Consider the following 13,196-nt stretch of genomic DNA (forward strand, 5'->3'; position numbering starts at 1 on the left):
TTGAAATGCAACTGGGTAAAATTTAGTACTGTCGCATTCCAAAATTTGCGTTCACGAAACCGCGTGGCGGTACCCCCATTGCTTCATGCATTTGAACGAGTTTTCTTGGACCATCAAACAAGATATGGTTCATTATCGCATTGAAAATAAACACTGATTGTTTTTTGTAAATCGACATGAAGTTTTTCGCGAATCTTCAACAAGCTATTTTGATCTACGTTGAACTCAAGTCAACATTGAGAGGTGCTTGAACGATTCTTTGGGCACAACCTTTTTTGCTCCCATCAGCTACACGTTTTGTCCAGCAAATTGGGCAGTATAGTATATTGGATCTATGCATATCGGTGGTTGGCATATTGGCAACAGAATGTGTCTGGGAGCAATTGAAGGTGATTGAAGGAAAATTTTATCCAGAGTCACAGAAAATGATATATCTCTGACTCTAAGCAAATTTTGTGACAGACACTTTGGTAACTCTTGGCGCAGATACTTGGTAGACAATGGACAATCGAAGCCAAGGAAGCAAGATTAGTTAACTCGCTTTGGTGGGTTTGAGCCTCGGTGCCGGAAGTTAATCCTTCCTAGATCTAGACATTCAATTCGAAGACTCTGGTTTATGATCATATCCAAACAGGATCATGAAAGTTTTCCTTACAAATGGCTTCACATACCGAACCTCAAATCATAGAGGAAGCAACTCCTAGAGAGTGCAATGAGAGCTAGCCAGGCGAACTAGTTTTCAGAGCGAATCAATGTCAGCTGACCGGCTACTAGGGCATAAATAGTTTCTGATTGTAGAGGCGCTGCTTTCCATCAGCTACAGTTGAACTGTCCACTAGTTAATGATTCAGCTGTAGTAAAAAAGCACAACAAACTTGATATGTTACTTCTTCTATGCTCAAATGACGAAGCGGGAAATGCCTCAATTGGGTCACCCATCAATCAGATGGCACGCCGTACGAGAGAGCTCCCATCTGACGTCGTAACAAAGGAAAAAAACGAACCTTAAAGTCTATTGTAACCATTATTTCAATCTACATTTCAGCCTTGTCACCAGATTGCGTCTCCAATTAGGGCGCATACTACTTTATTCAGTTGAAAAAAGATAGAAACTCAACAATTCTTTTACGGGCGAAATAAGACGACTCGAAACAAGATTTTCGGATAGATTGACAAAATAACGATTCTACAGTTTACCACATAGAAATGAAAGACATCTGATCATATTTGCTTGTAAGCATGATTTTTTCGCACTTCGTTTCTCATTATCAGCGTTTAAATTTTGGAAATTTTTCATGTCAGTTTTTATGCATTTTGCCAATGATAAAAACAATATTCAATTCATCTGCAAATATGTGCCGGGCTGAGTCATGCGGAACGGGAACCATTTATAGTTCATATTTCAAGCATTCTCATCTTCCTTGTCAAACCAATCCGAAACATCTGCCACTTGAGGACGTTTCACTAATTCCATTTGATTGATTTTGAAATGTCTTCGTCTCTTAGGGTCTTTTACGTTTATGATGTCTTGCAGATTGTACATGAAGGCATCGGTCTCCGTGGAATAACAAATATAAGGCTCATCTCCACTCATGAAAACATATTTGACCGGGAGCGTGGACAGTTTCAAATACTTGTCTGAGCTCCTCGTAATGCTCGAGAACGTCTTTGATTTCCAATCCAAAACAAACAATAGTCTATTGATGTTCGTTTCTTTTTCCAAGTCATTCTTGCTTTTATATCCGCCGGTGATAAAAACTTTCAGTTCGTTATCCAAGATCATGGGCCAAATCAACGGAGTAAGAAGAGATGCGTCTATATTTGGTAATGCTCCAGACTCCTAGAATTGAAATTTATACTTGTTAATGATATTTTGCTCCAATACTTACCAGATGTTGAAATTTTGAAAATTGAAAATTTAAGATCATTTATTTTATGTCCAACCATAAAAATTGGAATGCATACAAAGATGCTCAGGATTAGACGCGGACTTCTATCTAGAGATATGGATTGCAAATAGAAGCAAAAATTAATTTTCTCATTTCCTAAGCCGTTCCCTTTATTCCAAATAGACACTTCATACGACCACAAGATCTTTTTGAATAGATGACTTGGCCAAGTTTGAGCCCAAAACTATGATTAGGGAACTCAGGAGATATGTATAAAGCCATGTAGCAAACACTAGATAAAATTCGAATTTTCTTCCTGCTCTTGGTCGGCTACATAAGTTTTGACAACTTAACTTTGAAACGAATCACTTGGCAAGCAAAAAAAAATGACCCGCCGTTATTTGAAGAGATCTACGTTCCTTATTTTATTCCTTTACTTTGAAAAGGGACTTAGAATAGCTGTGACCAAGAGCAGGTTGATCTGGCAGGAAGGTCGTTCACGGTCCATATTTCCAGAAGTTCGTGGGGTAAAATAGAAATTTACCAACAATCTATGGGAAGAGATATTTGATGTCCAAATTCCACAAGGCAAATTCTCCTTTCCTTGGCTATCCGAGGCCAATAGAATTTCAAAGCCAGTCAAAATCGACTTTTTTGCTTGCCTTTGTGAATTAAAAAAAATATATTCTTCTTCTAATGACATTTAGCCAACGTCGCCTTAACCACACATTTTGATTTTCAAATGAACCAAACACCTTAGTTTTGGGATATGTGCTCTCAAAATTTCCACATTCTAATACCAGAATACCTGGATAAGTTTTACTTTGAATACAAAAATACCAAACGAGTCGGAATTTTGAGAGCAAACAAAAAAAACCTCAGCCGTTTGATTGACCTGAAATTTAAAATGCATATTTTTTGGGACCACAAGGGCGTGCTCCAAGTTCGAAGATAACGAAATAACGGGGACTTATAGAGACAGCAAGTGACGCCTGTCTGCCCATGTTCTAGGGTTTTTTGGTACGTAACATTGCAGGGGTTTCCAGGCCCACAAGAGACAGAAATACTGGCGGCGAGCTTTACTCATGGCAAACACAGTAACTCACATTTTTGTTGAAGTCGATGAGATAGACACGGTTTGAAATGGATTGGCTGGAGATTCCCTTTTCCAAGTCGTAGGGTAGGCCCCCAACAACAATAAACTCGTTTTCATGAACTCTTCCTATTCCGAAATGTTCCAAGCCATGGCCACTTTTTACCCATAAGGGTTCAATGGACGGAACAATATGTATGCCATCGAAGAGAATTGTTTGAGGCAGTTTTGGACAATAAACCCAAATCCTTCCATCTTTCAACCGAGAAAACTCGCATGGCAGTGTCAGTTGCAGATCGGGGGAGGGAAAGGCCACGTCGTTCCATTTGAGAGTGGCTTTATCCAAATTCAATGCCCATATTTTATCTGCAGATAAAGGAGGCACATTGTGAGTGGAAAGTAACTTTGTTCCCTTTATGAAAATGTTAACTCCAAGCCCAAACCATACTTTTTGTCACACGTGATTTAACGCAAGCTAAGTCCTAATTGGATTGATTGAGCATTGACTAGTCATCCTCCTAAATATGTAATATTACTTTAATCAGTCAGTTCAATAAATGTGCCTGGGTTTCATAGCAAAAAAGCTAGTTTTGATATTGACCAGTTTTCACGACCTACAGGATTATGATCGGGCACAAGACTGGAACCAAGGCATACGCGACTATTAGAGCTAATTAGGCGAATTCCACTCACTTTTAGCCATATAAGGGTTTTTGTAAAACAACAGACCTGTGTCAATGACTTTTTACATGTGCTTTTTTGCGACTTCCTTACCGCTCCTGGGACTGGAATCCCACCAGTTCAAGACGAATAATTTATCACACCATATATTTGATCTACCAATAAATTCCATTTGGCGAATCTGGCTAACTCTTGAAAATAAGGTTGATCAGGAATTTTAGTCGACAACTTGTACAATTCTGACTTAAATCCTGCTACTGGATCAATTCCTTCATACTCCCTACGAATATTCAATTACAAATACAAGTGTTTGAAATGTGATTAAATGCAATTACTTTTTATTCAAACTTTTTTTTGATCGATTTATTTCAAGAATGCTTTGATCATGATTGGATAATGTCAGCATTTAATCTTTGAGTTAGCATCTTGATACATCAAAAATTTAATGAGCATGTAATTCCTCAGGTTCTGGGTAAGCAAAAGCTTGTTTTCACAAGGACCTGGGCAAATTAAAAGAGACATGACATAGATAGTTAATAATGTTACAGAGGCCAAGCTGCAACACAATAACTTGAGTTGGAAGAAATACAAAATGAACTTGAAAGGCTTGTGGGAAATTATATTGGTTCGAATCTATAAGAAAAGAAGGAACCAAGAAAAAGATACTGCATAGAAAGAAAAACATGAAAAAAGCGAAGCAAATATTTTAAGTGTTAATTTGTTATGTTTACTAGAAAATACGAAACGTCTTCAGACATGGGAGGAAAATTAATAAGTTTAGAATTGTATTTGGTGCAAGGAGTGTTTTGATGAGATTGAGAGGCTGATAATCTTAATAAAAGAGAAAAATAAAATTCATTTCTTAGGATTTTTTGTTGGCATACAGAGCAATTCTTTAGTTTGCACGAGGCAATTGAGTACTTCTGTAAGAGATAATCTTTAATTGTTTGGGTGAATTTAATTCTGGTTAGATCGATGCCTGGAGAGTTGAAATTATTCCACTCGTTGGGAAAAGCAAAGTTCGGTAGTCTTTGTAAAAGTCCCCACTTGGCAGCTGGAGTAATTGTTCTCCAACCGCCAAGCCGAGGATTATATTTCCATTTGAAAATATTGATGCATGGTGGAAGTTCTTGCAAGCACGACTGCCTCATCACTTGAACGATTTTAAGCGTGCGCAAATCTTGCAATTTTAAGAGCTTGGACTCATGAAACAAAGATTCAGTGTGAGAAAACCACCTCGCATTATTTCTCCAGCGTATAGCTCTTTTCTGGAGTATGGACAAGATCTTCTGTTTCTTACTTTGACCATAAAATTCAATACCGTACTCCAAGACACTTCGGATAAGTCCATTATAAAGTTGTTTCTTTACAGTTTTCGGCACTGACTTGCGAATTCAGTTAAGACTAAAAATAATTTTTCGAATTTTGTTTGCTACACTCTCAATGTGACAGTGCCAGTTGAGTTTGCTATCGAGTTGCATTCCCAGAAATCCTATGGACTTTTCATTGGAATTAGTAGAACCCACCTCCTTTAACCTACATCCATTTATATTAATTTTGAAGTTAAAATTGCAATTTTGGTGCCTGATAATCATGAATTTAGATTTATCTATGTTTAAAGTTAATTCATATATTCTTAACCATTTTAAGGTACGTTCCAGTTGAACATTTGTTTTCTCCTCTAGTTTATCAGGTTGGCTTTCAAAACATTGAAGTGTCGTATCATCAGCAAACATAATGCATTTCAAATTGCTATGCTAAGGCATGTCGTTTATAAAGATCAGAATTAAGAGAGGTCCAATGATACTGCCTTGTGGAACACCACTTTTGACTTTCAGTTTCAAGGACCTAACATTATTCACCTCGACACACTGGTACCTCTCAGAAAGGTAGTATTTGAACCAAACTATGGACCTACCGCGGAATCCGTAATACTCCAGTTTTTTTATCAATATACCATGATCAACGCAATTAAAAGCTTTTTTGAGGACCAAAAATATAGTGAGTGCCATTTTGTCACAGAGATTAGCAGAAATATTTTATAGAATTTTTTGAACTGCATGCAAAGTGTTATGTTGCTTTCTAAAGCCAAAATTGTTCAGGGTAAAGGAGAAACTCTACTTCAATTTCAATTACTTTTTAATTGTACTTCAATTATTTTCAATCACATTTTAATTATATGTTTTTTTTTCTATTGTACAAAACACCGTAAATTACTTGCAAATGTTTTGCTGACCTTGTTTAAAATTGTTCTTGCCATTTTTTATTACAATCTACCCTCACTTAAGGTTGATTTGAAATTGTTGAGGGATTTAAATAGGATTTACTTTCAATGTCTGAATTGTGCAATTTGTGCTTTGAGCATCTTAATGCAATGTAGTTTCTTAAGAATTGTTCGAAAAAAAAACATTTCATGACCTCTTGTTTGCTTGTGTGCGATTGTATTTGGAAAAAAACAGAATATTGTCCAGTCGAGAAAAGGTACACGAAAATCGATTAAACCTTGCTTAAACCTTAATTGGAAGATCTTTCAAAATATTCATGATCACAGACATTCGAAGTGGCGTTGCCAAATTGATTACACTGACAGCCGTTATCAAGGACGTGGTCTTGGCCACGGACAATTGTATTTATCTCAAGTGGTCTATTGGCAAAAGAATGTTGTTACATCATCATTTAGATGCTTATATTACAAGTCTAGAGCCAGATAAATTGATAACTGAAATTGATTTGGGTCACAAGAGTTTCAAAAATTGAATTTTTAGTAAATCGCTTTACCATCGACAGGTATACATATGATCATTTCAAGTTGTTTGGTTCCTAAATCCCGTTCTTTTTGAGGGGTTTGAATATAAAGTCATATACACTGAAAACGTTTTTCGTCTTGAACTGCTGGGGATCCTATTCCCAACAGAGAAGTCTCTGAAAAAAATATCATCAAATATAGAATCCAGTGTTTCCTTTTTTTTAAAGCCTTCCTTGAAGTCGTATCTAACACTTTGAACTCATTTTAATGTTTGAATCAATATGCAAAGCAAAAGTTGAACCTCATTTTTTCAAAAACGTTTTTTTATGTGCTCTATGTAAAGGTTTAATACTCCCATTTGTAAAGATAAATGGCATGGTTACAGTAAATGGCTTAATGAAGCCTCAAATATATCAAAGCTGACAGCACAAGCATCGAAAAAATCAAAGAAACATCTAATCCAAATATAATTGAACGTAGAGGAGTGTCGTTAAGTACCATTTAAATGGCTTAAGTTACTTTTCAAATACCCTTAAACACAAAAGGAATGTTTTAATAAACCTTTTATCAAGCCTCTTGCGAGATATTTCACCTTGAAAATACGTACTCTTAGTCCTCTGTTTGTGGGAAGTGGATGATGCTTGTCATTACAGACATTCATTTTTTACCCCTAAGCCTATTATTATTGTTGCAAACGGCTACGCTTTTAAGGATCAGATCCTTGGTCTATGTCTTCCTTGGTCAAAATATTCTCCTGTACATATGCTAAAGCACGGACTTTTAGAAATATGGACTGCGAACGAGCTTCCCGCCAAATCGGCTTGCTCTTGGTCATAGCCACTCTGAGCCACTTTTCGAATTAAAGTAATAATATAAGAAACGTAGATCTTCTCAATTAACGGTAGGTCAATCTTATATCATTTACATGCAAAGTCGATCGTTTCAAAGTTATGTTGTCAAAAGCCTATGTAGCTGACCAAGAGCAGGCCGAAAATTCAAATTTTATGTAGTGTTTACTACATAACTTTGAACATGTCTCCTGAGTTCCCTAAACATAGGTTTGGGCTCAAACTTGGCTGAGTTCATCTACTGAACAAGATCTTGTGGTCGTATGAAGTGTTTATGTGGAATAAGATGAGCGGTTTGGGAGATAGGATATTTTTGCTTCCGTTTGCAGTCCATACCTCTAGAAGTCCGTGGCTAAAGCTTTGTAACAAAGAGAACATATTTTCTTCAGTATTGGCCCAAATTTTCAACTTATATTGCGTATAACTAATCATGATTCCAGAGGTCTATGGACTAACCAACGAAGCAATGTAACTCCAAAACTTAATTAGGTCGGATCTAATGTGAACAAAGTGAACTCCAAATGAAATATTAATGTCCAAAGATCAAAGGATAAAAAATAGGAAAGTTTTACCTATGGACTCTTGAGACTTAATCACAATAAAAACAAGGATGCCCCTTGCGAAGGTTGAGAGCACAAAGAGCGTCTTCTAGAGCCTGGCTTTAAAAGAGGGCGCTTTATCTTGGTCCTTGAAAATCATTAAATTGGTTCAACTTCTGTTGAATCATTGAAGATACCAAAATCTGCCAGTTGGAATTATGGATAAATTTTCACATTGCAAGGATCCATTCATTGGTTGTTCTTTGAAGAAATTATCTTTTGAATTTATATTAAAAGCCTACTGCCAATCAAGCCTTGCTTCCGCATTTGCCAAGGTAGCCTAGAGCTGGATTCTTGGACACAGTCGTCTCCTCTCCTCTCCTCTCACCCGTCTCACCACGGCGGTCAAAAAACCTTTTCAAGTATTGAGAGAAATCCAAAAATCCATCTTAACAGTCTCCTACCTCGCAAAAACCATAACAAGTAATTTTGACCTTATTGATTTATTGAGATGGTTATGGGAGATGGTTGTAGCGCATTTGACTAATGCGTGACCGAGTTGAACTCGGGTTCATGGGTTCGATCCCAAGTCTCCCCACCCATCCAAACCCTCCTTCTACAGTGGACATTTGCCTCGAATGGCAACCCTTGATCCCACAATGGGCTCCAAATCGCCATGTGCGAACACAATTGGATTGACATTAATGTACCACTTACATACATATATCCAATGAGACATGCTTCTCGCAATAAATACATCACATTACATTAAAGAATTATGGCTCAAATTTAACGCTCATTTGGCGAATAGTTACCAAGATTTGTTTGGATACTTTTGATTGACTTCAAAAGGCTTTTGAACCACTGTGGCGGTCGTCTCAATGGTGAGACGAGAGGGGTAAGCTGATCAACGAAGAATCCAACTTAGGACATCTGTTGTTTTATGTTATGGAAGAAAGGAAAAAGAAAGAGAGTGCCCTAAGACACACCATGTAAAGGGACAGTCTCGTCAGCTGAGGCTTTCCCTTGAGCTGTTTGACAACTATTTGCCACTTTTCTTCGCCATCTGTCTGGAAGCACAGCCGTCAAAATTTTAAGAGGACGCATGAAGATGAAGTTCAGTTCCTAGAGGGAGCTACTTTCCGTTTCTCGAGAGTCAATGAAAGATTATTTTCGCCCATCGTGAATCAATGTTAGCACAAAAGATTCCATGCAAGTTGACATAACTTGTACATTCCATTTCAGTGTAAAGAAAATTAAAAATTAAATGGATGTTCCAGGCGTTTTCAAATTAAAACCTTTTTATAATCTTTAATAATGAGATGAAAATATCTCAAATTCTTGCTTTTACCTTTATCCAACTCTCCTTTAAAATCGTAGCGAAGAAGAACAAACAAGTCCTCATGGCATTTGGACACAACCTTTAACAAAAAACAGCGTAATTTCAGCGGAAAAAACACACTTTAATAGCACTATGCAAAATGGAAGAACTAAAAAACTAGCTCACATAATCCATCCTGCATTCAGCGATATAATCATTATGACGTAAAAACGAACCTTAGCCAAAAGCGAACTCGTCTCAATGAACCTGGATTTTGAAGATTTTTTAAATAAAAAATGCGGAAAAGAGTTGAGATTATTGTTAGGCCTTAAATGCTCAGAGGGCTTCGAGGTTTTTAGACGCTTTGGGATAAAAGAGCGCACTTATAAAACGAAGGACAGTTCCAGGATGAAAAGTTCAATATGAAAGAAATTTGTTAAAGATGCATCAAAAACATTTTGCTCCAATTAGATCTTGTTACTAAAACATAATCGGCAAAGTTTTGCAGAAGTGTTTTGATATTCTATATTACATCCACCATGATACTTAAACATTAATTGAGGGTTACTAAAGCAGATATATAGCACAAGATATATTGTGGGGTAAAAAATATTTTCAATTTCGCCAAACAATAGGATACGATTGCAGCCTCAGTTTGTTTGGTTATTTGTACCTCGTTGCGCCCAAGCGCCATCTTTCGGATATGTAGGGATGTGTCAAGCGTAAAATGACACCGCTTTTTCAACCAACAATTGAACTTCTGTCTCAAAGCGAGCTTAAAGTTTTATATTTTTACCGTTTCTAGCATCCTCTTTTGCGTAGCAGCTCCGCTTATTTCGACGCTATTGTTATTGACTCATGCTCTCTAACTCATGCCATAGCCAAAACCTCGACATATCCCTTCGTAAGTCAAAAGGGGGCACTCAAGTACAAAGGGGTGAACAACAACCCCCATGAGCATGTCCTATTGGTACGGGAGACGTGGTGCAGGGGTTATCGCAGTTTCCTAATACGAGAGAGAAGTCCCCGGTTCGCGTCTCCTCCCGGACCTTTCTCAAGGAAACCTTTAGACGCTAATCCTGCCCACAGACGGAGAACCAACATGAGACGGACACGACGCTGCCTATCGGAAAAAAAGTAAAAGGATGATGTTATGGCTGGCTTCGCCGGCCGGTCGAGGTTCATCCCTCCGACCCTAGCACCCAAATACAACATTGGCAAATTCCTGTGTTTTTGCGTAGTTCATTTTTACAATTGGGAATGTACATAATCCCCAGAACTTCAAGATGGGAATTCGATCATTTTAACTCTACCCTACATGTATGTTCAAATACCACATGATTTACCGACGAATTCAAGGTGACTGATTTGGCGAACTGATCTTGATGTGATGATCAGGTTATGGCTGATCTGAAATTTTGGCTAAAAACTTGTCTAAGTCGAACTGAAGGTATGCCAAAAGATCAACACATCAATGAATGAAATAGTAAAAAGCGACACACCAAGCAAGCGTGTTTTCTTTTGCTTTTTACCCACATATTTCAATGTCTGTTTGGGTCAGGTTTCTTATTTTGTTATTTCTTACCCGAATGAAACAAACCTCCCTGTACAATTATCATAAAGAGTATTTAAACTGGAAAGATTTTTGGAAGGGAATACAGAATTATATTTTCTCAACCCTAAACCATCCCAAAAACAATCAATCCAATTTATATGAAAAATGGTTTTAGGATATGTTTAATTCAATCTATTTGCACTCTCTGTCTTTAATCCAGCACTTAAGTTACCCATTCTGGGTGCTTTCTTTAAACTAAATATTTCAGCCCCAAGAGGAAGTTTCTATAATTACTAGCGCATTTGTGACATACTTTGGCATTCATGAGAAAGCCAGCAAGAACGTTTGACGAAGCAAATGGTTTTGATGTTTTTACCTATTAACATATAACCAAAATAAATTTAATTTTCTGACCTGAATTTTGAAAGAGTTTGGCACCTCTGGTATAGCTGTCAACCACATAATCTTTTCATCGCTTGAGTTGATAGAATACACAATGTGACCATCGGTATAAACATATTGGGACATCGGAAGTTCCTCGGGTTTTGCTAAAATTGATAAAAACACATTGTTACATCTCTACTCATGCAAAATAGTATTCGCATGCACTCTTCAAAGTGAAATGAAGCATTTCAGTTTTTGGTGATTATTGATGAAACTTCAACAGGGCTTCTAAAACCATGAAACAGGCAGCAACGAATTTTGGGAGCGAAATGTTGTTAAATACAAAACGCATTGGAACTTGGGTTATAAGGTATGTAGACTTTAAAGGATCAATGAAAATAAGTACATTTTTGAGTTTAATAACTCATAAACCATTCACGCTTTCCTAATGGCATGACTCTTTCCTCCAATTACATCCTCAATGTTTTCAATGTTTAGGTCAGCGTTTATTTTTGCTAGTGAAAAAGTAATTGAGTATACATGGATGAGCCAAATAATTGCTAATTGTAAAACGTAAGGAAAGAAAAAGAAAATTTGACTCTTTTGACGAAATTGTCGCACGTTTGTGCATTTTTCGACACTCTGTGCGTGAGGATGTAGTTGGAAAAAAGAGTTATGCCATTAAAAAGCGATGAACGGTTTAAGAGTTATTAAACTAAAAAATGAACTTTTAAAATCTGCATACCTTCTAGCCCTAGTTCCAATGCGTTTTTGTTTAACAACACTTCGCTCCCAAAATTCGTTGCTGCCTGTTTTATGGTTTTAGGAGCCGTGTCAAGTTTTTACGTCTTGGTAAAACATTGTCTAAAGTATTTAACTTTTGAAATTAGTTTTGAGAAAAAACATACAGTATTTGCTTGCAGGAGAAAAGGACGCTTGGAAAAGGGAGTAAACGCCATCATCAAAACTTTCAATTTATTCTTAAATCATGAAGTCCTTTGTAGCTTATCAACTAACAACCCAACGAAAGACAACCCTGAAGAAGTTTTAGCAAATTAGAATCTTCAAGAGAAGCCAATTTCCAAGTTAGTAAAGTGCTTTATGCGTTTGCTCTCAAAAAATCCAATCCTCAATTTGACATCTAAGATGGCCGTTTTCAGTAACTCAAACCTAACAACCACATGAACATCTCGAAAAGATCTTTCGACTTGCCTTCAATCCCTTGGGCACATGCTTTCTCTGAGGCTTGACAATCCGAACAGGATCGATCCAAAACCGGGCAATCATTGGTCATTGTGCAAGAGCTGCTTTGATTGCTGTAGCTGAACCACGTGCATTCCGCTCGCCGACCACAAATAGAACTGCATTCATCAACATTCCCCACCTTCCTGATGCCTTCCAATGCTCCATAGCATCGCCCGTGGACTTCACACTGAATCTCCGGGCACTCTTGCTCACCACTGATGCAATTGGATCCGCACTTATCCTGGGTTAAACTCAGGCATCCGGAGAGGGAAGTGCATACCGTCGAGTCTGTGTACCAAGTGAACCATTCACATCCGGTCAAGGATTGGCATTGGGTTAGACACTCTCGGGAAGTGTTAGTGGGACGGGCGTCCAAGATCTGCGAGTCCAGGCATTCCCCAGGGACGAAGCATTGGATCCCAGGAGAGTTGGATGAGGCCCACGAAACATGGAGAGTGCAAAAGAAAAGAACGAGTTGTTTTTTCACGTCCACCATTGTTTTGAAACTAATTCTCTTAAGCACTTGTTCGGCTTTTATACCCCAAGTGTCCATTAGCCACGACAGAGGGGGTGTAAAACAAAAAAGGTCGTAAGCATGAAAAAGGCACTGTCTTTATGTGCACATACAGCGTGCACAGAAATGAGGAGTAATTGTAATTAAATTTGTAATCTTGACAGTGGAATCATTGTTGGCATTTCTGGCCATCGAATTGGCCAATTGTCGATAACAAATTAAATTCCGGCCACCAATACTAAGGAGCAGTGAAATACTTGAGTGAAAGAAGCGCTCAAATTGTACCATAGTAACCACATTACATTTTGAAATGGTGCAATTGGAACGATCCAAAAACCAAGAACTATTGGTTTCACGTTCCTTTTTTCACGCTCCAGAGTG

At 37.6% G+C, this 13,196-nt stretch overlaps 1 protein-coding gene across 1 annotated transcript; it reads right to left on the minus strand.

Annotated features, from left to right (window-relative positions):
• Positions 1 to 1,152: 1,152 nt before the first annotated feature.
• On the minus strand, positions 1,153 to 12,885 carry LOC131881841 (uncharacterized). The gene is made up of 5 exons (XM_059228819.1): positions 12,269 to 12,885; positions 11,087 to 11,220; positions 9,148 to 9,217; positions 2,996 to 3,348; positions 1,153 to 1,840 (listed from the first exon to the last, which is right to left on the minus strand). The coding sequence occupies exons 1-5, from the start codon at positions 12,852 to 12,854 to the stop codon at positions 1,403 to 1,405; spliced, it is 1,581 nt and encodes a 526-aa protein (XP_059084802.1). The 5' UTR covers positions 12,855 to 12,885; the 3' UTR covers positions 1,153 to 1,402.
• Positions 12,886 to 13,196: the final 311 nt, after the last annotated feature.

This window comes from Tigriopus californicus, chromosome 6 (genome assembly GCF_007210705.1).
Source record: "Tigriopus californicus strain San Diego chromosome 6, Tcal_SD_v2.1, whole genome shotgun sequence".
Lineage (NCBI taxonomy): Eukaryota > Metazoa > Arthropoda > Copepoda > Harpacticoida > Harpacticidae > Tigriopus > Tigriopus californicus.

What these genes read in the sequence shown, in the direction of transcription:
- LOC131881841 (XM_059228819.1), bottom strand. Translation starts at nt 12,854, where the DNA reads ATGGACACTTGGGGTATAAAAGCCGAACAAGTGCTTAAGAGAATTAGT. An exon ending in ATGTGCCCAAGGGATTGAAG is followed by an intron (nt 11,221 to 12,268) that starts GCAAGTCGAAAG and finishes TATCAATTTTAG; the next exon opens with CAAAACCCGAGGAACTTCCG. An exon ending in CAAACTCTTTCAAAATTCAG is followed by an intron (nt 9,218 to 11,086) that starts GTCAGAAAATTA and finishes TTTTTGTTAAAG; the next exon opens with GTTGTGTCCAAATGCCATGA.